Source organism: Xyrauchen texanus, chromosome 5, assembly GCF_025860055.1.
Source record: "Xyrauchen texanus isolate HMW12.3.18 chromosome 5, RBS_HiC_50CHRs, whole genome shotgun sequence".
NCBI classification, from domain to species: Eukaryota; Metazoa; Chordata; class Actinopteri; order Cypriniformes; family Catostomidae; genus Xyrauchen; species Xyrauchen texanus.
The window spans coordinates 22,406,094-22,432,869 of NC_068280.1; the positions used below are offsets into that span (position 1 = coordinate 22,406,094).

A 26,776-nucleotide genomic window follows, 5' to 3' on the forward strand; every position below is an offset into this window, starting at 1 on the left:
AGAAAATATTACAATAACCAGAGGTTTAGGCTTCACCCTATTTAGACTTGGTCGACACTAAACGGAAATTCCCTATCGAGCCTGTACACACTAAGTACACTAGAAATAATGACTATTAGTTAGTGGGAGCTCTAAAGTCTCAGTCGATGTGCCCCATGCTCCACTCAACCGGTTTTAGTCCGCTGCTAACCTGGTCAGAGATTTGCGGAAACAAGGACTTAACATAATCTACTAGAGACAATAGTTTAAGAATCAATCATAATAAATTCAAATGTAACAGTTTATTTACCAGGTGACATAATACATTCATCAATCCAATTAGACAATAATAAGACGAATTTAAACAATTTATCAAGACATAAGTAATAAGGTTTGCATACCTGGTAGAGAGCCTACACAACAGTGTTGTGGGAGATCTGAATGCAGATTCCCTGAGCTACTTGCCAACCCTCCTTATGTACCAAACAATTCGATTGTTCTTTCAGGTGTGTGTGTTTCATGTTATTCAGAGTTGTATATAGACCTTTGATTCTTGTGATTGATTAGGTCCTTTGATGTTTAAAAACAATCTACCTAATCTGCATACAGCATGTGGTCCCTGTGGGAAATTTGGGAGGGACATGTCTCTATTAGAGTGCAGGATTTTGCTAAGTTCTAAAATCTTAATGGAGATTTGTTTTTACTGAAAGGGAATGAGACCACTTTACCAGTTGCATTAAGACCTCTTGAATGATACCAAACATGTATGAGCAGAAAACCTCTTACAGTACAGAAAAGGATTGGTCATTCTAACTTGCCCTTAGGTGAGATAGAGGTCAAATCTGGGATTTGCTTTTTATGGTCCTTCGCATGTAGGGAGTGTTATCTTGGATGGAGATGTTCATCTGTGTGAGAGTCTTTATGATGTTGGTTCTCGCAGAGTTCTTTGCTTTTCCCGGAGGTGATGCAGACAATTTGGTGCCAGTCTTACAGTTCCTCCGCTTGGCCCCCCCGGGGACAGTTCCAGAAATGTCCAGGGGGGGTCATTGTAAGATGTCTGCTGGATCTTAAATTATTTGTTATATTAGTCGTTGAAGCGTGTGCAGATGCAGTGGGCTGAGGGCCAGAGCCGTGTCGGTTGATGTTCGTAAGGATCTGATGAGGCATCTGAAGTAACAACACTGGAACAGTGTGATGGTGAAAATGAAGGCACTGCCAATTGCACATCCTCGGAATACCCAGTCCCACCATGTGTAAGCATACAGTGCTGAGCGTGTAGAGGAACTGGAGAGGATCCGTGCAGTCCTTTTTGCTAGATTTGTTTCTATCTGTGACTGGTTGAGGTGGTATTCCGTCTGTAGGATCATTCTTTGTGCCAAGTCCAATGTGTCTGCCACAGCTTGTGCGCTGTGTTCGTAGAATGTGTCGTCCCACCATGGGGAGACTTCAGTATCCAGGGGTATTCTCCCTAGGATGTTGATATGACCCATAAAGAAATCCTCTTTTACCTCTAAACAAAAGGAGTGATTGGCAGGACAGGTCAGTCCTCCATACGAGAAGGAACTCATCTCACTGACAACACACCACTGATTGTGGGACACCTGGATTGCGTCAGAATGACCATGTAATGACTGAACATTTATAAGCTTAGTGTCACTGGAAGAAAAAGGTTGTAATGTGTTACATGTGCATATAACATAGTTGTGCATTTCATGACAACATGTGCGACTGGTAAACAAGGTCTCAGTACCCTTCACTGTCATGTAACCAATAAGGTGATCCCATTTTACTATCTGATCTTTCAGTACCATGCCAATAGGGCGTATAGTAGTGGAATTTGGAAAAACTTGATCTGGATGGATTAAAGGAAAGGTGGCAAGGAATCCAAGGCAACCGGAACATTCATTTCCAGTATACATCATTACAGTGGATAATAATTCAGAATAATTAATGCCTTTCATTTTCTCTGATGTAAGCCACCTGCGCAGGTCTAAAAGTTCCATAAGATCATTTAGAACATGCCTAGGTGTCTTGTACAGGCGTAGATCTAAAATTTCTTGTCTTGCAGCATTAAATAAATCTTGTGCATATGATCTGCAGGCTGCTTCACGTTCGATGGTACGGGTCTGATTGAACAATGTGTGACTGATCAGTAGAAGCGCCTGCGGCTCGGATCTGACCGCTTTTATGATATTTTCATTGCTATTTGTGATGTGTTGGAAACGTTTGGTTACGTATGTAACCTCCGTTCCCCGAGGAAGGAACGACACGTTGTGTCGGAGAAGCGACACTAGGGGTCTCTCTTGAGCGCCGATATTCACCTCTGATCTTATTGAAAAGGGCCAATGGGAGTTGGCAGTCAGTATTTGCATACCCAGCCTCCGGACATACGGGTATTTAAGCGGGGCAAATACAGGAGTTCATTCAGGATTTTTCTGAGGAGCCGGAAATGGTCCGGCCACAACAGTGGCTCGGTTCAGCGACATGGCGGAGGAAAGACACAACGTGTTGTTCCCTCCCTCGGGGAACGGAGGTTACATACGTAACCAAACCAAGATTATTCCAATCTTGCCATGCGCTGAACCTTGTACGTGGACCGCCGATACAGAGGCGGGCAGGGATTTCATCCAGTGCCACGCATCGTCTGTACCTGGCTGCATGTACCCTTCCCCAATGCCCCATAAGAACATCGGAGTCCTTCTAGTTATCAAGGGGAACAAGGCGATGTTTGCCAACATGGGAACGAGCCAGCCTGGCTGGGCCTCTTTTCTCTCTATGTTTCTCGCATAGAGCAATCACGGCCGGGGCCCTTACACGCATATAGGGAAGGGGGTCTTACCCAGACCCTGCGGAGACCACACCTGCCCTTTTTCTTGGGGAGGAAAAGTGGTAGACACGTCACACGGCGTCTTAGGGCTCGTGTGGAAAGTATGGTGCGGTGGTAGATCCAGCCTCGAAAGGGGGGAGTTGCTACAGCACGGCGACCGAGGCAGCTGTAACTGCCTAAGGGAGACACGGGGGTCCGCTCGTAAGGGGACAGAACCGTGGAAATACACACAGGGGGAGTCCGAGCAGGAGGCCTTACCTGCAGAGCACCTATACCAGTACAGGGTAGCCATCAGGGTACCCGCAGTGGCTTGGGTCGGTGAGTTCCTCCGCTGAACCACGGACCCGGAGGGCTGGGGAGGAATCGACCAGGGGCCCGACTCGGAGTGGGGCGCCCTGGGAAGAAGGCGCACTACTTTACCTTGACGTCAGGAAAAGGGCGCTGGGCGCAAGCGATCCACCCGGCCGGTCGGTCTCACGTGTTACCGAAGTTCTACGGGCTCGGACCTGAGAAAACACGAGACGCAACCGACTCAACGCGGAGGTTGTAAAACCTCGCGAAGGTGTTGGGTGTTGCCCAACCCGCGGCTCTACAGATGTCTGCTAGGGAGGTGCACTTGGCCAGTGCCTACGAGGACGCAGCACCCCTTGTTGAGTGAGCTCGGACCCGCAAGGGTAGGGGCACGGCCTGGGTGTGATAAGCCAGTGTGATGGCGTCGACAACCCAGTGGGCGAGCCTCTGTTTGGAGACGGCATTCCCTTTCTGCCGTCCCCCAAAGCAGACAAAGAGCTGCTCAGAGCGTCTGGTGCTCTGTGTGCGGTCCAGGTAAATGCGCAGGGCGCGCACTGGACACAGCAACGAAAGGGCTGGGTCTGCCTCCTCCCGGGGCAGCGCTTGCAGGTTCACTACCTGATCTCGGAATGGTGTGGTAGGAACCTTGGGCACATAGCCCGGTCGTGGTCTTAGGATCACAGACGTATCTGCCGGACCGAACTCCAGGCAAGTGTCGCTGACAGAGAACGCTTGCAGGTCCCCGACCCTCTTAATGGAGGCGAGCACGATCAGCAGGGCCGTCTTAAGAGAGAGGGCCCTGAGTCCAACTGATTCGAGCGGCTCAAAGGGAGGTCTCTGGAGTCCTGCCAAGACTACCGAGAGATCCCAGGAGGGAACTAGGCCTGGCCGGGAGGGATTCAACCTCCGGGCACCTCTAAGGAACCTGAGGATCAGGTTGTGCTTACCCAAAGACTTGCCATCTACAGGATCGTGGTGGGCGGCGATAGCGGCAACATACACCTTGAGGGTGGACGGGGACAGCCTCCTGTCCAGCCTCTCCTGTAGGAACAGAAGCACTGACCTAATCGCGCATCTCTGCGGGTCTTCGGCTCGGGAAGAACACCAATCTGCGAAAAGCGCCACTTTAGGGCGTAAAGGTGCCTGGTAGAGGGGGCTCTGGCTTGGTTGATGGTATTCACAACGGTCGCCGGTAAGCCGGCTAGCTCTTCCACGTCCCGTCCAGGGACCAGACGTGGAGGTTCCAGAGGTCTGGGCGCGGGTGCCAGACCGTGCCCCGTCCCTGAGAGAGGAGGTCCTTTCTCAGGGGAATTCGCCAGGGAGGAGCTGTCGCGAGGAGCCTGAGTTCCGAGAACCAAGTCTGAGTGGGCCATTAGGGGGCCACCAACGTGACTTGCTCCTCGTCCTCCCTGACCTTGCACAGCACCGGTGCAAGAAGGCTCACTGGGGGAAATGCGTACTTGCGCAGCCCCGAGGGGCCAGCTGTGTGCCAGCGCGTCTGTCCCGAGGGGAGCCTCTGTTAGGGCGTACCAGAGCGGGCAGTGGGAGGTTTCCTGGGCGGCGAACAGGTCTACCTGGGCCTTGCCAAACCGTTCCCAAATCAGCTGGACCGACTGGGGGTGGAGCCTCCACTCCCCGCCGGGCAGGCGTTGTCGTGATAGCGCGTCCGCTACGACGTTGAGCTTGCCGGGGATGTGAGTGGCATGCAGCGACTTGAGGCTGGCTCCATAGGAGGAGACGGCGGGCGAGTTGTGACATGTGGCGGGAGCGTATGCCACCTTGGCAATTTATGTACGCCACCACCGTGGTGCTGTCTGATCTCACGAGGACATGTTTGTCCCGAACTAACGGGAGGAACTTCCTGAGAGCAAGAAGGACGGTCAGCAACTCCAGGCAATTGATGAGCCAACGCAGCGGGGCCCCTTTCCAACGGCCCGCTGTTGCGTGCCCGCTGCACACGGCACCCCACCCGGACCGGGAGGCGTCGGTTGTGACCAGGACGCGTCGGGACACCTGCTGCAGGGGCACTCCTGCCCGTAAAAAGCAGAGGTCTGTCCAGGGTCGGAGTGTTTTGAGGCAGACGGGGGTGATCCTTACACGATGCGTGCCGCGGTGCCATGCTTGTCTCGGGACTCGAGTCTGGAGCCAGTGCTGGAGTGGTCGCATATGCATCAACCCCAGCGGCGCGACCGCCGCGGAGGACGCCATATGCCCCAGGAGCCTCTGGAAAAGTTTTAGAGGGACCACTGTGCCTGGCTTGAAGGAAACGAGGCAGTCCAGCACCGACTGAGCACGCTCGCTCGTGAGACGTGCTGTCATTGAGACTGAGTCTAACTCCAACCCAAAAAAAGAGATGCTCTGAACCGGAGTGAGCTTGCCCTTTTCCCAGTTGACCAGAAGCCCCAAGCGGCTGAGGTGCCGGAGCACCTGGTCTCTGTGTGTGCATAGTAACTCTCGAGAGTGTGCTAGGATGAGCCAGTCGTCGAGGTAGTTGAGAATGCGGATGCCGGCTACTCGTAGCGGGGCAAGGGCCGCCTCTGCGACTTTCGTGAAGACGCGAGGGGACAGAGACAGGCCGAAGGGGAGGACTTTGTACTGAAATGCCTGGCCGTCGAACGCGAACCGTAAGAAGGGTCGGTGTCGTGGCAGAATTGAGACGTGGAAGTACGCGTCCTTCAGGTCCACCGCTGCGAACCAATTTAGATGCTGAACACCAGCCAGAATATTTCTCTGCGTAAGCATTTTGAACAGGAGTTTTAACAAGGCCCTGTTGAAAACTCGCAAGTCCAGGATTGGTCGTAAGCCGCCGCCTTTCTTGGGTACAATGAAGTAAGGGCTGTAGAAACCCTTCCTCATTTCGGTTGGAGGGACGGGCTCTACCGCACCCTTGGCTAAGAGGGTCGCGATTTCCGTGCGCAGGGAACTGGCGTGCTCGCTGTGTACTGCGGAAAAGCAGACGCCCCTGAAGGGGGGCGGGAGCCGGGCAAACTGAATTGCGTAACCGAGTCGAATGGTCCGGTGCAGCCAGCGTGATGCGTTGGGAAGCGAAAGCCACGCTTTCGCCACACAATTTGAATGAACGGGAGTTCATTCAAATTTTCTGAATGAACTCCCGTATTTGCCCCGCTTAAATACCCGTATGTCCGGAGGCGGGGTATGCAAATACTGACTGCCAACTCCCATTGGCCCTTTTCAATAAGATCAGAGGTGAATATCGGCGCTCAAGAGAGACCCCTAGTGTCGCTTCTCCGACACAATGTGGAGAGAGCGACAGAAGGGGAACCGGTGGCCACCTGGTTAGCCAACCATGTTGAAAATTGTGATTGACTGTTTATCTTGTATGCGTTGGCTATTGAATTTACTGAGCCAAAGAGGCCTGCTATATTTCCAAGCAGGTCCCGTTTTGTACATGCAGGTGGTATTTGGACGGCAAGTCTGCCTTTGTAATCAGAGATTAAATCATCGATTCGTGTCTGTAGCCATGCATATGTTTTTTGATCGTCATTGCAATGTTTTACATAAGCAGATAATATATTTGAAATGTTGTATGTTACATGAGTCATAACCAAATTTACATCATGCAGTAGAGTTTTGTTTACATTTCCCTTAATAAGTCCACAGGAGGAATAGGGTAAAGCTTTGGGCATTGTTTTGGCTTGCTATACCCACAGGTGGTTAGCTTGAAACAATGATTCGCAGTCCATGAGCAGTTGTGTGGGTCAGTGAAATTGTTCATGCTATGTTTGCATTTTCCCACACAATAAGTTCCTTCCTTTCGGCTAGTCCAAACAAAGGCTTGTGGTTTGTTGTCTAAGGGTTTGTACAGTGTTAAGTTGAATTGGTATTCTGTGTAGCTAATGTGTGTGGTGTTTATTGTTTCTGTGTGGGTGCATCTATATGTAGCGGGTTCCAAATTGTTGACAAAATAACATATTTTTGGGTCTATGCCATCATTGATCTTTTCATATAGTGTGTTCATCTCGCCTTTTTTTGGCCCCTGGATGTAATTTTAATTGATACCAGGCAGTGATGTTGTGTTGGAATGGCCATGCTGGAGTGTGGGTCGATATGTTCATGGTCGGGGGATGGGTGGAGCCTAATTTACAACAAAGTTGTGGTGCACAATTTGATTCCGGTTCTAGAGGCCATGTAACTGTTTCTTGCGGTGTAATGGTAATTTGAGATGTGAGAGGCCCCTTTGAGTATTTCCACACCCATCTCCCACATTTCAGTGTGTGTGATACTCTTTGGCTCAGCTTGATGCAGGTGGGCCCAGACACCTGTCTTGTGTCCGGTCTCCATGGAATCGCCATGGTGGTCCTGAGACAGAGAAAGAGAACACGATTAGTCTTTTTGTGGCCCTTTGAACGCTTTACATTGAGACATGTGGTACCATCTTAGTTTCCCTTTTACAGTTGCGGCCACACAGCTGTTGCATACAGCTTTGATTTCGTATGGTCCATGCCACCTGGGTGTGAACGCACCTTGCTTCACAAAGACACGCACCATTATCATGTCACCTTCAGTAAATTTCACTTCAGATGTTGGATTGAACTGTGCATCATTAATCAGGTCTGATTGTTGCTGTTTCAAGGTGGCTGGTGTATGTAACACTTTCAGCCTTTCTTGTAATTGTTTCAACACAGTCTGCTGAGATGCGAGCACAAGGGGCCCCATGTCTGCTGGGGTGATTTCTGGGTCTAAGGGGAGCTTCATGACTCGTCCAGTCATCAGCTCGAATGGGCTGATGCCCGTGGCTTTGGACGGGGTTGCTCGCAAGACTGTCAAAACTGTGGGTAACACGTCAGTCCACCTGTTTTTATGTTGCATGATCTGTTTTGATATGTTCTCCTTGATAGTGCGATTAACACGCTCAACCATTCTAGAGCTTTGTGGCCTGTATGGGACATGAAATTTTTGCTTGACGTTCAGCATTTTACATATGTGTTTCATTATCTGCCCAGTGAAGTGTGTTCCCTGATCTGATTCGATCTGTATTGGCGCTCCCCAGAGTGGGAGGATATGGTTCGCTATCACTCGTGCCACTGTGTTTGCACTGTTATTGCGAGTGGGAATTGCTTCAACCCATTTAGAGAATTTGTCAATTATCACTAGGCAATAGCGATACCCCCCTTTGGCGCTGGGTAGCGGACCAATAGAATCTAGCTGTAATAATTCCCAAGGTCCTTTTGGTGGGTCTGGTCTGCAGAGTTTAGTTCGACCAGGTCTACCTTGGTTGATGGTGGCACATACGATGCATGTATTGCACCATCTTTCAATGTCTGATGCCATTCTTGGCCACCAGAAATTCTGCTGTATCAGCTGTTGTGTTTTGGGAGCTGATACGTGTGCATAATCATGGTATAGTTTTATCACTGGTTTCTGGAGGGCCTCTGGAACAACGTATTTTCCATCTCTCAAAATCATGCCCTCTTTGACATTGATTAATTGATCCTGTTTTAATTGCGGTGCAAGCTCTCCATCAGACATCCACAGTTCCTGTTGATACTGTTTTAAGTCGATGGGAGTAGCCTGAACCGCACTCACAGCAGGTACAATTAGCGTATCAGGCTGCCATTCATCCCCTTTTATAGCTGCTAATTTTGCTAGTTTGTCAACAATGTTGTTGTTTTGTTCATGTTCGTCTGGGTTTTTGTTAATGTGTGCACGCACTTTAACGACAGAGATCGGGGAATCATGAGCTTTGATCGCTTGCCAGATTGAGGTGACTATATTGATATGTTTTATAGGCGTTCCGGCGGATGTGAGAAATTTGCGTAATTGCCACTGAGCCATGAAATCATGTACTACACCGAATGCATATCGGCTATCAGTAAACACACACAGCGGTTCGTGATGTGTCCTGATAGCCTCCAGCAATGCAATGAATTCTGCTTCTTGTGCAGACATGTTTGCGGGTAATTTGAGTAACAATTGGTCAGCATCAGAATTGGGAGTATTAGGAGTCCACACTGCACACCCTGTATGGAACTGACCTTCTTGCCAGTACCGTGAGCCATCAATGTATACTTGTGTCTGGTTTGGGAGTTTTTGGTCATGAACCGGACCTTGTGTTTCTGGTTTTGCTTGGCATTTGTGTAGGTGGCCCTCTACATCCCCTAATAGGTGCGGTAAAATTCGACTGTTAACCGTGGTTACATCGCGTGCTTTTATGTCTGCTAACCATCTTGCTAATCGTTGTGATGATACCCCTTTAATTCGGCCCTGCAGCAACATTTGCACTGGCGTGTGCATTGTATGTACAATGACAGGTTGAAAACCCACAATAGGTTCTGTTGTGGTTAACATCCAATGAACCGCCAGCACATGTTGCGTGCATGGGTCGAATCCCTGTTCGACAGGAGATTTCTTTTGGCTGTAATATGCGATCGGATGCAATTTCCCTCCATGCTCTTGAGCTAGCACTCCACTCAGCGTATTTTCATGAGCGTCTACCTGCATATGGAATGATTTTGACGGGTTGGGCAAACCCAGAGCGGGTGCAGCGCACAAGTTTTGTTTTAAACTTGTAAAAGCTTTTTCATGCTGTTCTGTCCATTCTAGAACGTCGGAAGGATTTGTTTTTCCTTTTACAAGTGAGTACAGCGGTGCGGTGGTGTTTGCAAAATCAGGAATAAAATCTCTTAAATAGTTCGCTGTTCCTAGAACTTTTTGTAATGCATTTAGTTCAGCTATGCATTTCCGCCTATCGTCTGTCAATGCACGATGGCTTTGGGTGATTGTGTAACCCAAATATTGCACTTCTCTCTGCGCGATTTGAGCTTTCTCTTTGTTCAATTTAAAACCGGTTTTACCAAGCGTCAACAACACCTCGTCAACAAGTTGCAAATGTCCATCAATTGACCCCACCGTTGAAATAAGTATGTCATCGACATAGTGGATTACGTTGCCTGCATCTAACAGTGGGTTGAGTGTGTCTTCCACTGCCCTGTGAAAAATGGCAGGACTGTTGTGGAGGCCCTGTGGCATTCGTTCCCAAGTGTACTGTGTTTGGTTAACAGTAAAAGCTAATTTCCACTGATCTTCACGTCTCACTTTAATTGACCAAAAGCCGTTTTTAATGTCGAGTACAGTAAACCACGTGCTTTTGTAGAAATTTGGGAAGCAGAGTTGACGGGTTTGCCACTATGGCTGTAGCCTTGGGCAATACCTTGTTGAGACGTTGGTAATCGATACAAAAGCGCCATTTGCCATTTGGTTTTGGTACCGGGAGGCATGGAGAGTTTGTTGTTGAGCTACATCGTCGAACTACCCCCCTTGCTTCAACTTGTTTCACTATTTCATGAACCGCAGCTTCTGCCTCTGGTTTGATGCGGTATTGTTTTTACGGGGGAGGGGGCTCCCCTTCAATGCAAACAACAAAGTCGATGAGGCCACAATCATGTTCACGATTAGCCCAAATGTTGCTGTGTTTTTGAATGATTTGTTGTATGGGGTTGGTAGTGGAGATGGATATGATGCAGGCTTTGTTGTGTGGTAAACATCTTTTTACTGTTTTGCTTGTTTGTAATTCAATTTGTTTTTCAAAGCAATGAATCACAAAACCATGTTTTTCCATGATGTCCATCCCCAGTACGGTTCCTTCGCTGTTATTTGGCAGATACCAGAGGGACTCTTTTAGTACTACCACGCCTAAGTCTAGTAGAGTTGGTTGTGTTTGGGTTGCTATCATTAGTGTGTCAGCGATGCCTTTGATTTGAATTGTTTTGTTGGTAAGGGGTAGTGCGATATCTGTGCAGAAGTATGTTGCGCCGGTATCAATAAGTACGATGGCTAATCGGCCTCCTATATTAGCCCTTATTTTGATTCGGTTTCCGCTCTCGATTATGCTCCCTACTGTTCCGGAGGCCACGTACCCCTATGGGGAATTGTATTTTTCTGTTTCGCTATCTGGGTTGTTTCGTTTTCTAAACTCGGTGATGAAGTTTGAGAATTGTTTCATCAGTTCAGCATCATCACTAGGGCGCGTTGTTTGGTCGTGCACTTGTTGTTTCCTTGTCCTTCGCCGGCAGTCGCTTATCATGTGATTGGGTTTCTTACAGTAATGACAGTACATTTTATTTTGTGGTTTTGAGTTAAACTTGTCTGTGCTTTTTCCTTCGGTTATCCAGTGCGTGGATGCGACGGTACAGGGTTTAGTTTTCCATCTATTCTCTATTTTTGATCCCCAATCTACTACGGCTCTAAAGGTGTTTTCAGCTGGATCTACACCATTCATCAATGCCTTCTGGACCGGGGTGCCGACATGATTTTTTTAGGAGTTGTAATAATACATCTTGGTCACGGTTTGCATTTTCTAGACCCGAGTGCTCCTTATATGTTACCCATAAACGTTCAGCGTACGCTTTGAATGTTTCATTACCCCCTCATATCTAGTAATGCTTGTCTTAGTCGCGCATAGATATTTTCGTCATTTTCATTGTTAATTCTGTGTAATATAGTTCCGGATTTCATTTCAGGGTTTAATTTTGGTTTGAGCTCTTCAGGGATTGTGAGGAGTGTTATTTGGCATACGTCTCTGATTTCAAATTTATACACGGTGGCTTGTAACATCAGTTTCCCAGTATAGTTGAAATGGGCCCCTTCTTGGCATCATCCCTACGACTTGTTTATGTCTAGAGCATTCCTCACATGTTAGTGGGCGGCTGATTGTAGTAATTTCATCATTTGCATTCGTCATAGTTTTAAGAACAGCGACTTTAACTGATCTTTTTGGTGCATCATTAGGTTTTGTTCTTGTCCTTATTGGGCTTCGTTGACTCGGCTCGTCAACTCTTTGAATGGGAGCTCGGTTACGAGATTCTCTCCGTGATCCGCACACTAGCACGGCTGCATCGTCATCATCATCGCTATCATTTTGAGCCTCTAACTCAAATGCTTCGTTCAGTGCTGCTTGCTTGACTGCAGCTACTGGGAATCCTGCATTATTGCAGCATTCTTCAAGAACAGATATGTAATTACTGCCGGTTTGGAGTTTCTTTTGGAGCTTGTCAATTATTTTCACCATCGCCTCGCTCTGTCTTGCCCAATTTTGTTTCTCATATGCGAATGCGTTTGTCTGTGCTCTTAGGGATATTAACTCATCCGATCTTTCAATTTCTTTAATGCTTGTTATAGTTCGTTCTTTTTCGGCAATGGTGTCTAGGTCATTGCGACGAAGTGTGTAAAGCATAGCAACGGGAATCTTTTTGTATTTATTTTTAGATTCCAATTTTCGGCCCTCTGCAGAATACCAGGATATTATTTCGTTATTGTCCCAGTTGAAATCTACTCCTTTGTCGGTTAGGCGAACAAGGATGTCTTTTAATTGTAAGGCTACGGCTTCCATAATCTCCTTGTCTATGCTGCTGCTATAATTTCCCTGGAAAGCCATGTTTTTCTTCTAATTCTTCAGTACAAAAATGTGTCTATATGGGGTACTTCTGTGCTTTCCCTCAACACTTCTAAAAGACAAAAGTAATGGACTTACCACAGCAGCTGGAGACAGAGAAGACGAAACCTCATGTCCTGTGTAAAGTTGAAACTGAATCTCACGCTTCGAAAGACGTCACTCGCCTGTGGTTGGGAGATCACGGAAGGGCTGTCACCACTTTGTAAGGGGGGGTCCACCTATTGGTCCAATGGCGGCTTCCAACAGCGTGGATGAAGGTCTCCTGCGTGGTCTTATCAAGCACGTTCAGTTTGTTATTTCATTCCAATTACACAACAATATTATTCATTTTAAGATCCTCGTTTATTTTATCTGACTCCAATTATAAAAGTTTCTAAGGATATATTAATATTCTAATCTTAGTTATTACTATTAAATTTGATTTAATATTGAATCATCATATTTAACTCTATTTTATATTGCACTCATTCATTTGGATTCCTGTCGCTTAGAGAGTCTCGCGCCGGCCGTGAACGCGGATCTCACGGTCACAAATATGCCAGTTTTGGTCATTAAAACAGTAATTGACTAAATACTAATTAGATGGCTGCTCCTGCTTGCCCTTTTATCTACAAGTACTTTGTTTAGTCCCCTTAGATAGTAAACACTTGATTAGAGTAACATTTCTACCCAGAGGTCATGACCACCACATTTACACAGATAGACCAACATACCCAAGTTAAAGTAGTTTTATATGATCATGCCATAGTTTCCTATGTACACTTAGCTAGAAAATATTACAATAACCAGAGGTTTAGGCTTCACCCTATTTAGGCTTGGTCGACACTAAACGGAAATTCCCTATCGAGCCTGTACACACTAAGTACACTAGAAATAATGCCTATTAGTTAGTGGGAGCTCTAAAGTCTCAGTCGGTGTGCCCCATGCTCCACTCAACCGGCTTTAGTCCGCTGCTAACCTGGTCAGAGATTTGCGGAAACAAGGACTTAACGTAATCTACTAGAGACAATAGTTTAAGAATCAATCATAATAAATTCAAATGTAACAGTTTATTTACCAGGTGACATAATACATTCATCAATCCAATTAGACAATAATAAGACGAATTTAAACAATTTATCAAGACATAAGTAATAAGGTTTGCATACCTGGTAGAGAGCCTAAACAACAGTGTTGTGGGAGATCTGAATGCAGATTCCCTGAGCTACTTGCCAACCCTCCTTATGTACCAAACAGTTCGGTTGTTCTTTCAGGTGTGTGTGTTTCATGTTATTCAGAGTTGTATATAGACCTTTGATTCTTGTGATTGATTAGGTCCTTTGATGTTTAAAAACAATCTACCTAATCTGCATACAGCATGTGGTCCCTGTGGGAAATTTGGGAGGGACATGTCTCTATTAGAGTGCAGGATTTTGCTAAGTTCTAAAATCTTAATGGAGATTTGTTTTTACTGAAAGGGAATGAGACCACTTTACCAGTTGCATTAAGACCTCTTGAATGATACCAAACATGTATGAACAGAAAACCTCTTACAGTACAGAAAAGGATTGGTCATTCTAACTTGCCCTTAGGTGAGATAGAGGTCAAATCTGGGATTTGCTTTTTATGGTCCTTCGCATGTAGGGAGTGTTATCTTGGATGGAGATGTTCATCTGTGTGAGAGTCTTTATGATGTTGGTTCTCGCAGAGTTCTTTGCTTTTCCCGGAGGTGATACAGACAATTTGGTGCCAGTCTTACACGGTGATGGGCGTTCCGTTTCCGACAATCTCTGCACAGAGTATGATCGCTAACATAAATCAACTCAAATTCCTTCTCTGATTTAGATTTTGTTACTACAATGCGGTGATGGGCATTCCATTTCCGAAAATCTCTGCACAGAGTATACCAATCACAACTGACTGGGTCATCTGACCAATCACCGCAGATTAGCGTCACGCAAAGGAGGGGTTTGGAAAAATGACTCGTTGAACGAATCATTTGGGAGTCGTTGAGCAAATCAGGTAAACATAGATGCATATTATAAGACAACAAAAGTGTTTTTTGTCATTGCATGCATGTAAAACTGTTGTTGGGGACTCCCAAAACAATATTAGGAACAGTTTAAATGCCATAATACGTGCCTAATAATAATAATAATAATAATAATAAACACAGACTGAAGACAGAACATTGATTTGTTCTGAAGCTTTAAATGAATGATTATAACCTCTGATTAAGTGGTTAACAAACAAACAAACAGACAAACAAAAAAAGGTTGATTAAGATTCCAGGACTGCTGCCGTAGGACTTAGCAGTTTGTTAGAAGTTGTACATGACTATGAAATAGCAAGGTAATAAATACATTTTGAATTACCAATCCTATTGTTAGCTTTGATGCTGTTTTGCAGATTTTAGAGGTCACTCCATGTGTGACTTTGGTAATTAGTATTCATCAGAACTGTCCACACTGCTTGATATTCCTTTTGATTTATCAGCCTGTGCCAATAATGCCAGGCCAAGGTTATTATTGTAAACTTAAACAGATAGGAAGACGAAAATTAAAACTAAAATCTTTTTTTTTATTATTATATCATTGGAAAAACTGAAAATAAACTAAAAAAACCATTTTCCATGGCTTTGAAACTAACTAAATTAATAATAATAATTATAAAAAAATAAATCTGGAAAAATATTTAGTTTTAGTTTATGTATATTTTAAACCTTTAAACCCGTCATTACTGTAACATGAAAAAGCCACTAGACGGCGATAATAGACAGCCTCCTTATCTAATTGCATTAGCAACAGAGCGGGAACACAACCTGCATGCTGTTTGAGTACAGCCGGATTCTTTCAAATGCTCACAAGTGTATGTGCGCATGAGCACTCGTGTCTCGCTGTGAATGCTGTTAAATGTTTTCTAGATCAAACTGCCCCTCTTGAAGAGACCAAATCTGCCATTGATGCAATATTAATGTAAACACAGCTGTTAATGTACTGTATTACATGGGTGTAAGCAGACGGGACAACAATCTTATACCTCAAAATATCTGAAATGTACAATGTGTAGATGCAGCCTAATAGACCTGCTGCTGTCTGTTATATTGTTAATATTAATGTAAAATAAGATGTGTATGACTTTCCACTGCTGAACAAAAACGAAAATACAGTATTTAGAAGAATATTCCAGGTCCTCACAATGCAAGTGAATAGTACCAACATGTTAAAGTCTCTAAAAGGACATAAAGGCAGCATAAAGTAACTCATATCACTCCAGTGGTTAAATCACTGTCTTCAGAAGTTTGAGTGAGAAACAGATCAATAAGTAATTTTTTACTATCAATCTCCACTCCGCTCAACAGATGACTCCATCGCCACCACCCTCCATCTAGCCCTCACCCACTTGGATAAAAATGACACGTATGTTCGAATGCTGGTCATAGACTTCAGTTCAGCATTCAATACAAGCATTCTTCAGCATTTGATTGGAAATATGAGCCTGCTGGGCCTGAACACCTCCCTCTGCATCTGGATGCTAGATTTTCTGACCAGGAGACCTCAGTCAGTTTGGCTCAAAAGCAGCATCTCCAGCACCACCACACTGACCACTGGGGCCCCTCAGGGCTGTGTACTCAATCCACTGCTGTTCACCCTGCTAACTCAATACTGTACATCAATGTACTGTACAAATCACATCATTAAGTTTGCCGATGACACGACTGTGGTGGGTCTCATCAGCAAGAACGACGGGACAGCATACAGAGAGGAGGTGCAGTGGCTAAAGGACTGGTGCAGAGCCAACAACCTTTCTCTGAACATGCATAAAATAAAAGAGATGGTTGTTGACTTCTGAAGAGCATGGAGCGAATGCTGTCCCTTGAACATCGACGGCTACTCTGTGGAGTTCGTCAAGAGCACCAAATTCTTTGGTGTGCACCTGGTGGAAAACCTAATTTGGTCCCTCAACACCAGCTCCATAGCCAAGAAAGCCCAGAAGCATATTTACTTTCTGCGAAGGCTGAGAAAAGCCCATTACCCACTCCTCATCCTCACCACATTCTATAGAGGGACTATCGAGAACATCCTGAGCAGCTGCATCATTGCCTGGTGTGGTAATTGCACCATCTCAGATCGCAAGACACTGTTGTGGATAGTGAGGACAGCTGAGAAGATCATCGGGGTCTCTCTTCCCTCTATTACAGACATTTACACCACACGCTGCACCCGCAATGCCACCAGTATTGTGGATGAGCCCACGCACCCCTCATACAAACTCTGCTGTCTGGCAAATGGTACCGAAGCTTTCGGGCCCACATGGTCAGACTGTGTAAAAGTTTCTTCCCCCAGGTCACCAGACTCCTCGATACCCAGAGACTGGACTGACACCAACTCACACACACACACACACTCTCTCTTGCTAAATTGAACACCATTCCACTTCCTTTGCAATTTTGCACGTCTTTCTTAAATTGCTGCTATAACACAATTATCAAATACTGTATTGACCTCTTCACTCGTCAGTGAAGAGCACTTTTTGCCAGTCCTATCTGGTCCAGCAAACGTGGGTTGTGCCCATAGGTGACGTTGTTGATGGTGATGTCTGATAAGGGCCTGCCTTACAACAGGCCTACAAGCCCTCAGTCCATTCTCTCACAGCCTATTGCAGACAGTCTGAACACTGATGGAGGGATTGTGCATTCCTGGTGTAACTCGGGCAGTTGTTGATATCTTGTACCTGTCCCACAGGTGTGATATTCAGATGTACAGATCCTGTGCAGATGTTGTTACACATGGTCTGCCACTGCGAGGATGATCAGCTGTCCTTCCTGTCTCCCTGAAGCATTTTCTTAGGTGTCTCACAGTAGGGACATTGCAATTTATTGCCCTCGCCACATTTGCAGTTCTCATGCCTCCATGCAGCATGCATGAGGCACATTCACGCAGATGAGCAGGGACCCTGGGCATTTTTCTTTTGGTGTTTTTCAGAGTCAGCAGAAAGGTTTCTTTAGTGTCCTATATTCTTATAACTGTGACCTTAATTGCCTACGTCTGTAAACTGTTAGTGTCTAAACGACCGTTCCACAAGTGCATGTTCATTCATTGTTTATGGTTCATTGAACAAGCATGTAAAACACTGTTTAAACCCTAAAAAAAAAGATCTGTAAAGTTATTTGGATTTTTTTTTTTTAAATATCTTTAAAATACAGTGTCCTGAAAAAGGGACTGTAAAGGAGTTTTGACAATATGACAAATAAATAATAGTTTAATGGAAAACTGAACCAAAAAGACACAAACATAAACACACGATTGCTCTCTCTCTCTCGCACCACCATCCGCAGTCGGCCTTTATTCCTCTCTGAGGCTTAATTAGCCTGATAAGGGCTAAACTGTGCGGAGTGCTTGTACACTCTAAAGTCACTATATAAACTCAATATCTCACTGGAAACAAATCTAAAATGTCAATAAAATAATTGTATCCAATGGCTGTGAAGAAAGCAGGGAAGACTGATATCATGGGGCTGTGTTTGATGTCAATCAAACTGCGCACACGTGGGTCAAGTGCAGGTGGACCTGTCACCGTTTTTGCTGCCTAAAAGGGGTGTAACATTATGATAACCATCACACAAATTACCATGGTATTACGTTTTTATTTGGGGGGGTTCACAGTATTTAAGTGCATTGATGATATTAAAAGCAGTTCAATATTTGGTTATAAAATAGGCTATTTCTGATAAACACACAGATAAATATTTTGGTTATAACCAATTCTTGAACTTTATTTTTTACTTTAATCCTTAAAATTTTGATCTTGAACATCAGGACACTCTCTTAATCCGAAAAGGTAAAAAAAGAAAAAGAAGCATGTACAGTAGTCAGATGATTATAATTAAAAAATATTTTTTTATTGTTATTTTATTATTTATTAAATTTAATTGTAATAATTTTTAACGATTAATGGCCAGGTTAACACATCAAATAAGGATTTGCATGCATTCAGTAATTTGTTGCATTTGTGATTTTGTTCAATTCTAGAATACCTACTGAAAATATATTATTCATGTACAGTTTATTTATTGGCATTTTGTCCAATACTGACAATTTCACTGTCAATTTCTTGCATTCAAATGGTCAATGTCAAATTCCTGAACACCAAAACCATGCATTTTGTAAACCATATTTAGTACAGTGTTTTACTAATAAAACATATTATTAGTATTATCAAACCCATTGGTCTACTGTTGAGCTGCACTTAACGAAAATAACAGAGTTGGCACATCATAATGTTGAACAAGGTTTTATATCTGTTTGGTGCATTTGTGAAAGTGACAGAAAGCATAAACATAAATGTAGCCTAACAAGTCATTACAAATCATGTAAAACTACATTGAATCTTGTGTTTTTATGAAACGGGCTATAATTTATTATCCTGTGTACTGTATTTTCCCACACATTCATCACGGATGGTGCTCACGGACAGGGGCGTCGCACCCGTGGGGAATGTGGGTGTTTGTAGAACTTTCCACTAAGGAAGGGACAGGAAACGGCATCAAAAGTAAGGCTTCTTTAATCTTTTTTTCACTTTCACACAATATTATCACACAGTTCGTTTCTCTTGGCTTGGTGTAGGGCTCTCTCTCTCGAGGCTATCCGTTTGCTGCTTTTTATGCCGCTCTCCTCATGCTACTGCAATTAGACACAGGTGTTAGACATAATTTAGCTCAGGTGTAAGCGCCCTTACTGCTTTTCTCTCCCAGACGGGCGCTTGACCACGCCCCCGCTGCCACATACCCCCACCGCCCGACTCAGGCCGGGGCGTCATCCGGCATGCTTACCAATCCCCCCCCCATTTCTGAAGAGGAAGTCAGCGGCAGCCATCTGCACCCCCGGTCTGTGGACCACCTTGAACTTAAAAGGCTGGAGGGCCAGATACCAACGGGTGATCCGGGCGTTAGTATCTTTCATGCGGTGGAGCCACTGCAGTGGGGTATGATCCGAGCAGAGGGTGAAGGCCCGCCCCAGCAGGTAGTATCGGAGGGTGAGGACCGCCCACTTGATGGCCAGACACTCCTTCTCTACGGTGCTGTACTTAGTCTCCCTCAAGGAGAGCTTCTGGCTAATGTACAGCACCGGGCTCCTCTCCCTCCACCACCTGCGAGAGTACGGCCCCCAGCCCTCTGTCTGAAGCGTCCGTCTGTAAAACAAAAGGGAGAGAGAAGTCAGGTGCATGCAAAAGCGGCCCCCACAAAGTGCAGCTTTAATCTGTGTAAATGCCTGTTGGCACTGCTCCGACCATTGGACCGGATCTGGAGCCCCCTTTTTAGTGAGGTCAGTCAGCGGGCTGGTGACATCCGAATAATTAGGCACAAATCTTCTGTAATAGCCAGCCAGACCCAGGAACTGCCTCACCCCCCTTTTGGTCTTGGGTCTAGGGCAAGTCGCAATCGCCGCGGTCTTGTCAATTTGGGGACGCACCTGGCCATGACCCAAGTGGAACCCCAGATACCATACCTCCACATGCCCAACCGCGCACTTTTTCGGGTTTGCCGTGAGCCCTGCCCGCCGCAGCGATCTCAGGACGGCCCTCAGATGTTGCATGTGCCGCTGCCAATCATTGCTATAAATAATGATATTGTCTAGATAGGCAGTGGCGTAAGCAGTATGCGGTCTGAGGATCCTATCCATGAGACGCTGAAACGTGGCTGGTGCCCCGAACAAACCGAAAGGAAGCGTCAGGAATTGGTGTAATCCAAACGGCGTGGTGAAGGCTGTTTTTTCGCGGGATATTGGTGTCAAGGGGGTCTGCCAATAACCCTTCGTTAGATTCAAGAACGAATAAAACCGAGCAGTACCTAACCGATCGAGCAGTTCATCAACCCGGGGCATTGGGTACGTGTCAAATTTGGACACCGCGTTGACCTTTCTATAATCCACACAGAAACGTACAGACCCGTCGCTCTTGGGAACAAGGACGACCGGGCTGGACCAATCGCTGTGGGATTCTTCTATTACTCCCATCTCAAGCATCGCGTCCAATTCTTCCCAAACTATTTTCTTTTTATGTGCAGGCAAGCGATAGGGACGGCAACGTACCACCACACCCGGCTCGGTCTCGATGTGGTGTTGTATGACGTTTGTGCGGCCCGGTAGAGGAGAAAACACGTCTGCAAACACTTTTTGTAGTTCGGAAACCTCTGCGAGTTGGCGCGGCGAAAGGTGGTCTCCACAAGGAACCGGAGTGTTAGGATTGCAGGCTTTGTTTACCTCCGGTCCGAGCTCCGCCCTCTCCGGAACTACCGTTGCCAACGTCACAGATGCCGCCTCTTCTCTCCACAATTTCAGGAGGTTGAGGTGATATATTTGACGCGCGCCCCCTCTATCTGTACTTTTAACCTCATAATCGAGATCCCCTACTCGTCGTGTGACCTAGTAATACAAGGACTTTATCTCCCGGTGCAAATTCCCGTAGCTGAGCACCCCTGTCATACAGCCGGCGTTGGCGTTCTTGAGCCTGGAGCAAATTCTCCTGTGTTAATTGCCCCAGTGTGTGGAGCTTTGCTCGAAGATCAAGAACGTATTGAATTTCATTTTTACTATTAGAAGGTCCCTCCTCCCAAGCTTCACGGATGACGTCGAGGACCCCGCGTGGGCATCGCCCGTACAGCAGCTCAAATGGGGAAAACCCTGTGGAGGCTTGCGGGACCTCTCGTACTGCGAATAACAGGGGGTCCAGCCACTTATCCCAATTCCTAGCGTCTTCGTGTACGAATTTACGAATCATATTTTTGAGCGTTTTATTAAATCGTTCCACCAGTCCATCTGTCTGAGGATGGTACATGCTAGTGCGAATCGACTTAATGCCCAAGAGTTCGTAAAGTTCGCGAAGTGTTCGTGACATAAAAGTAGTGCCTTGGTCAGTGAGGATTTCTTTCGGAACCCCTACCCGGGAGATTATCTTGAAGAGTGCCCCGGCAACACTACATGCGAAGATGTTGCTCAAAGGCACTGCTTCCGGATATCGCGTTGCGTAATCCACCAGGACTAACACAAAGCGATGTCCGCGTGCCGTCCGTTCTAATGGCCCGACGAGGTCCATTCCAATTCTCTCGAAGGGAACCTCGATAAATGGAAGGGGGTGCAAAGGCGCTTTTGGGGTGGCCGGTGGGTTTACCAGCTGACATTCGCGGCACGCCGCACACCACCTGCGGACGTTGCACCCAATGCCCGGCCAATAAAAACGGCCTATTAGACGGAGAAGTGTCTTCCTTTCCCCTAGGTGACCGGCCATAGGATTATAGTGAGCCGCCTGGAAAACCATTTCCCGGCGGCTCCGTGGAATCAACAATTGTGTCACCTCCTCCTTTGTTTGAGCGTCCTGCGTCACTCTGTACAACCGATCTTTAATAACCGAAAAATATGGATATGAAACGGCAACGCCCGGCCGGAGTTGTTGACCATCGATTACTCGCACTTGGTCAAAACCTCGCCCCTTCCCTCGTCATTCGGAGCAGCCGAGGACGGCCCTGGCTCCGCCTCCCCCGCCAAAGCATCACACATCACACATCTCTTCACTTTCATGCAGGACCCATCCGCACAAACTCTCTCCAATAAATTTCTAAAATTCGGCCAATCAGTACACAAGATTAGCGGATGGGTGAGGCGGGAACTAACCGCTGCCTCCACACTATGTTTTTCTCCCCGGAATTTGATCGCCAAAGTCACCATGGGATACTTGTGAACATCCCCATGCACACACCTCACCCTCACCCATTTAGCTGAGCCCAAAGCCCCGGGTTGAACCAAGCGTTGGTGGATGGTGGTCTGATTACAGCCTGTATCCAACAATGCTTGGTATGTACCCCTCTGGATCCTTACCGGAATCCGGTATGCTCCAGCCTGATCGGGGGCAGCCTGTGGGACATCGGAGACCCGCACCACCGTCCCCACCTCCATCAGCAGACACTGATCCCGGAAGTGGTCCGGGTCAACGCACCTCCAACAGGCCGGCCCAGGTGCCACGGCCGCACCCGTGATGGCGGGCGCCCCCACCTGAGGAAGAGAGCGGCTGAAGGACGGAAAATGGGTAGGCGGGTTCTCCCACGGCCGGGAAGTTGATCTCGGGAATCCTCCACGCCTGCACAGGGCAGGAACGGGCCCTGGGGAGAGAGCAGAGCGAGAGGGCACAGGGGAGGGGGAAAAAACAGGGGAAGAAACAGGGGAAGGGGAGAGAGAGAGAGAGAGCTCATCCGCTCTCGGAATCGCTGCCATGTGGTCCTCCGCAAGACGAACAGCCTCATCCAGCGACGCCGGGCGGTGGCACAGGACCCACTCCGCCGTTCTCCTGGGCAAGTGCTGAACAAACTGCTCCAGTACCACCTGATCGACAAGTCCCCCGACGTCGCAGTCCCCCGCAAGCAGCCACCTCCGACAGGCATCACGGAGCCGCTGGGCAAACGCAAACGGGCGGTCGGACTTATCCAGTTTCATAGCCCGGAAGAGCTGGCGATTTTCTTCTGGGCTCCGACCAACCCGTTGCAGGATGGCTTTCCTCAGGTCTGCATAGGCCAGGAGGCTTGTTGCCGGCAGTTGTTGCACCGCGAGTTGTGCTTCCCCGGACAAGAGAGGGATTAGGCGGGCTGCCCACTGGTCTTGTGGCCAACCCCAAATTTCCACCGTGTGTTCAAATAAATCGACGAACGCCTCTGGATCATCTGCCGGCCCCATCTTCTGTAACGCGGGCGGGGGCAGTGTGGCGCGGGTGTCCGGGGTCGCAGCTGCGGCTGGAGCGGCCTCCTGGCTGAGGAGGCTCTGGATAGCGAGCCGGTCCTCTGCTTGAGCCCGCATGATTTTGAAGAACCGATGATCCTGGTCTTGCCGGAGCTCAAGCAGGGATTGCTGGTGGCTTTGATGGAGTGTAGCGAGGGACTGGAGGACTTCCGCCAGCTGGGAGGACTCTATGGGGCGACTCTTTTCCATAGCTTGGAAAAAAATAATCCTATTTTTCCCGGGTTTCGGCACCAGTGTAAAACTTTCCACTAAGGAAGGTACAGGAAACAGCGTCAAAAGTAAGGCTTGTTTAATCTTTTTTTCACTTTCACACAATATTATCACACAGTTCGTTTCTTTTGGCTTGGTGTCGGGCTCTCTCTCTCTCGAGGCTCTCCGTTTGCTGCTTTTTATGCCGCACTCCTCATGCTACTGCAATTAGACACAGGTGTTAGACATAATTTAGCTCAGGTGTAAGCGCCCTTACCGCTTTTCTCTCCCAGACGGGCGCTTGACCACGCCCCCACTGCCACAGTGTTTTAACACCCACACTTTTCCTGATGAGAGGGTTCAACACCCACACTTTTTCTGCAGTTTTGCCGCAGTTTTGCACAAATGCCTTACTACAGCTGCTCCTCTGTGTCTCTGGCCGCTCTGTGTCTGCGCTCGCTGCGGCTGCCTCCTCTCCCCCTCCCTCTCAAACATGACACTGGCTTTGAGTGTGACCGGCTGATGATTGGCTGTTCTACCTTAAGTCCCGCCTCTCTTGGTGTGTTAGATTTATCGGTTAGCTCATGCTGAGGAGGCGGGAACTTATGGTTATTTGCATCTCCCTTTTCCAGGTACTTTAAATGAGTGTTTATGCTTTCGAGGTTTTTAAATAAGCTTGATATGTGTTTGGGAAGATGTTCTGTTTATGTTTTGTTGACATGTCGAGTGTTTTTGGTATTATATTTAGTTTTTTAGACTAATACTTATTGGGATATTGTTCAGCAGCTAGCTAAATTCGGTTATGTATGTGGCATGCAATGTATAAAGTAACTGTGATGAAGGCATGGAATTGACGAGGAGGAGGGACAAATTGCCATTGTTAAGCAGTGTATAAGCAGTGGGTTTATTGCCAGTGTAATTGATTTTGAAATTTTGAGCATTGTTTGTTGATTAGCTGAATACTTTTGTGGATACTTACCTGTTGTGTTTGATTGTACCTGTTGAGGAGAAAAAAAGTGAGAAATGATGACATTGTTTGCATACCTTTTGAAGAACTATGAAAGAAAAGTTTATATTATTTTATGTTTAAAAACAGTAAATTGTTGCATTATTTATACCACCAGAGAAAAAGCTTTGTGTGGGCGTTTTTTTTATTTTTTTATATCTCCCCTTTTCAGGGCGCAAGTAAGTAAGTAAATGATTGTGAAATAATGATTATGTTATAACACAACCAACAGATCACCTTTTTTATTTGTTCATCTGGCTGTTGTAACTCATATACAGTAGCCAAACAAATTCTTAAGTTAATGATGTGAGTGAGGGTCAAGAGCCCAACTAAAACAAACACTGATCACCATAATGGTGACTTACATAAAACATTCTGGTTTTCTCCTTCAGTGATTCTGCTTGTTAACATCAGGTGTCTTCAATAATGCCCAATCATCACTCAATTATTCACTTAATTATCTCACTTTACTAACTTTACTAACTTTAACACTGCTTCAGTGTTCATTTAACACTCTGCTCAGAGTTTAATTGGGTCGCTTAACATTACTCAATTCCATGATGTTGAAGTTGCCTGACCAAATTATGTTTGTTTAAGGTAACCCAGTTATATGGGACCTGTTGACATAAAAAAGTTAAAGTCAATGTATCATTTTTTTGAGTGGGTCATATGTTCATTGGTCAGTTGGTTGTTGTTGTTGGCTGCATTTATATATATATATATATATATATATATATATATATATATATATATATATATATATATTTTTGTTCTTAATATATGTTGTTTGTATATCTGGAGTTTGTAAAAAATAAAAATATCCTCCTGGGATTATTAAAGTATTTCTGATTCTTTAGCAAGTCTACTGTTGTTTATTGAGTTTTGACTTATTTTCCGTGTGTTCTGAGTGTGTTTTTATACTTTTCTAGTATCACTCATTTAAATGGGAAGCTTTTTATATCTTGTATGTTATACCTTTTGTACCCTTCTGTCATTGTATTCATCGTTTTTATTGTTAATAAACAAACCACATCCATCCCCGCACTTTTGAAAAGCTTGCTATGCCCATGCTCACGGAGATTGTGCTTAAGGTTTGAAGTGTTTCCCGCCTGAGCCGATAATTTTTGCAGCAAACTTTACAGACTGGGTAGCCATCAACATTGATGGTGCTTCGTGGGTCTTTTACATAGCCAAGTAATCCCAGACAGTAGAAATAAAGATTCAGGCTCCCCCTGACATGTCTGTATATGTTGCGCTCGTGCTGGACTTCTGATGATGTGCAGCGTTCGCTACACCTGCATGTCACCTTTAAAATTGAGTGACAGTCAAATGCAACATGAGGAAGGCGCAATTAAAATATTTCTTTTATATAGCTAAGTGTATATGATGACGTGTAAATGTTGCAGAATATGTCTTAATTAAAAATGTGTCTTTAGCAATACCGTCAATGAGAAGATGTAAATGGTTTAATAACCATCCATTTTAAAATTGATGTATATAGTGAAACCTTGAAACAGTTACATCCTTACATGGCAGGAAAATTGCGATGTTTATTTTTTTAATTAGATTGATGGTGAGGCATTTTGACTCTCTAGTCAGTCCCTGCTTCACTTTAGCTGCACAATGCACATCGTGTGTGTTCCCGTTCCGCACATCTGATTGGCCAGGTGTTTCGACCGCACCATTTTCACAATAACAGCGGGTGGATGGGATCAGAATCAGATGACAGGGTGAAATATGTTTTAATAATAACAATGAATGTATTTATCATGTAAATACATATACATTCTATTTTCAGTGATATAAGTCAGTAAGTAAATTGTTGTACTTGATCCCATTAAATGTCAACCACAGAACTTTGCATGGGCCCCTCTGGGCCTTGGGCCCGGGTCATCTGTAACCTTTGACTCCCCTAACGTCGGGCCTGGTCTAAATATCAAAGAAAATTTTATTAATAATTTTATGACCCCTTTAACAATTTTAGTATTTTGAATTAGATTACTTTTTTAAGTTTTACATAATATTTTTTTTAATGTTTAATTGCTGCTGTAACAGAAAAGTAGAGCACTGTTTACTCTGTTCTCTGTTTAATTACTCTATTTTATAACTGGCTCTTGAAAAATTACATAAAAAGCAATGTTTAATTTAGAAACATTTGAAGACTACATTGTTTTAATTTAATTAGTTAATATTTATATTATTATTTAACTTTTTTTAGTGTCTTCAATAGCATATTTATTTATTTCCTTTTTTTTTTTTGGAGTGGTTGGGGTGCCATGGGGATAAAAAAAAAACACACCATAAAAGGT

General features: G+C 45.6%; 1 protein-coding gene across 1 annotated transcript; it reads right to left on the reverse strand.

Moving 5' to 3' along the window:
- Nucleotides 1–1,058: 1,058 nt before the first annotated feature.
- On the reverse strand, nucleotides 1,059–6,660 carry LOC127643508 (uncharacterized). Its single transcript, XM_052126309.1, has 2 exons — nucleotides 6,381–6,660; nucleotides 1,059–2,203 (listed from the first exon to the last, which is right to left on the reverse strand). Exons 1-2 carry the CDS (start codon nucleotides 6,658–6,660, stop codon nucleotides 1,059–1,061), a joined length of 1,425 nt encoding a protein of 474 aa, XP_051982269.1.
- Nucleotides 6,661–26,776: the final 20,116 nt, after the last annotated feature.

What these genes read in the sequence shown, in the direction of transcription:
- LOC127643508 (XM_052126309.1), bottom strand. Translation starts at nt 6,660, where the DNA reads ATGACTCATGTAACATACAACATTTCAAATATATTATCTGCTTATGTA. An exon ending in GGCTAACCAGGTGGCCACCG is followed by an intron (nt 2,204 to 6,380) that starts GTTCCCCTTCTG and finishes ACGTAACCAAAC; the next exon opens with GTTTCCAACACATCACAAAT.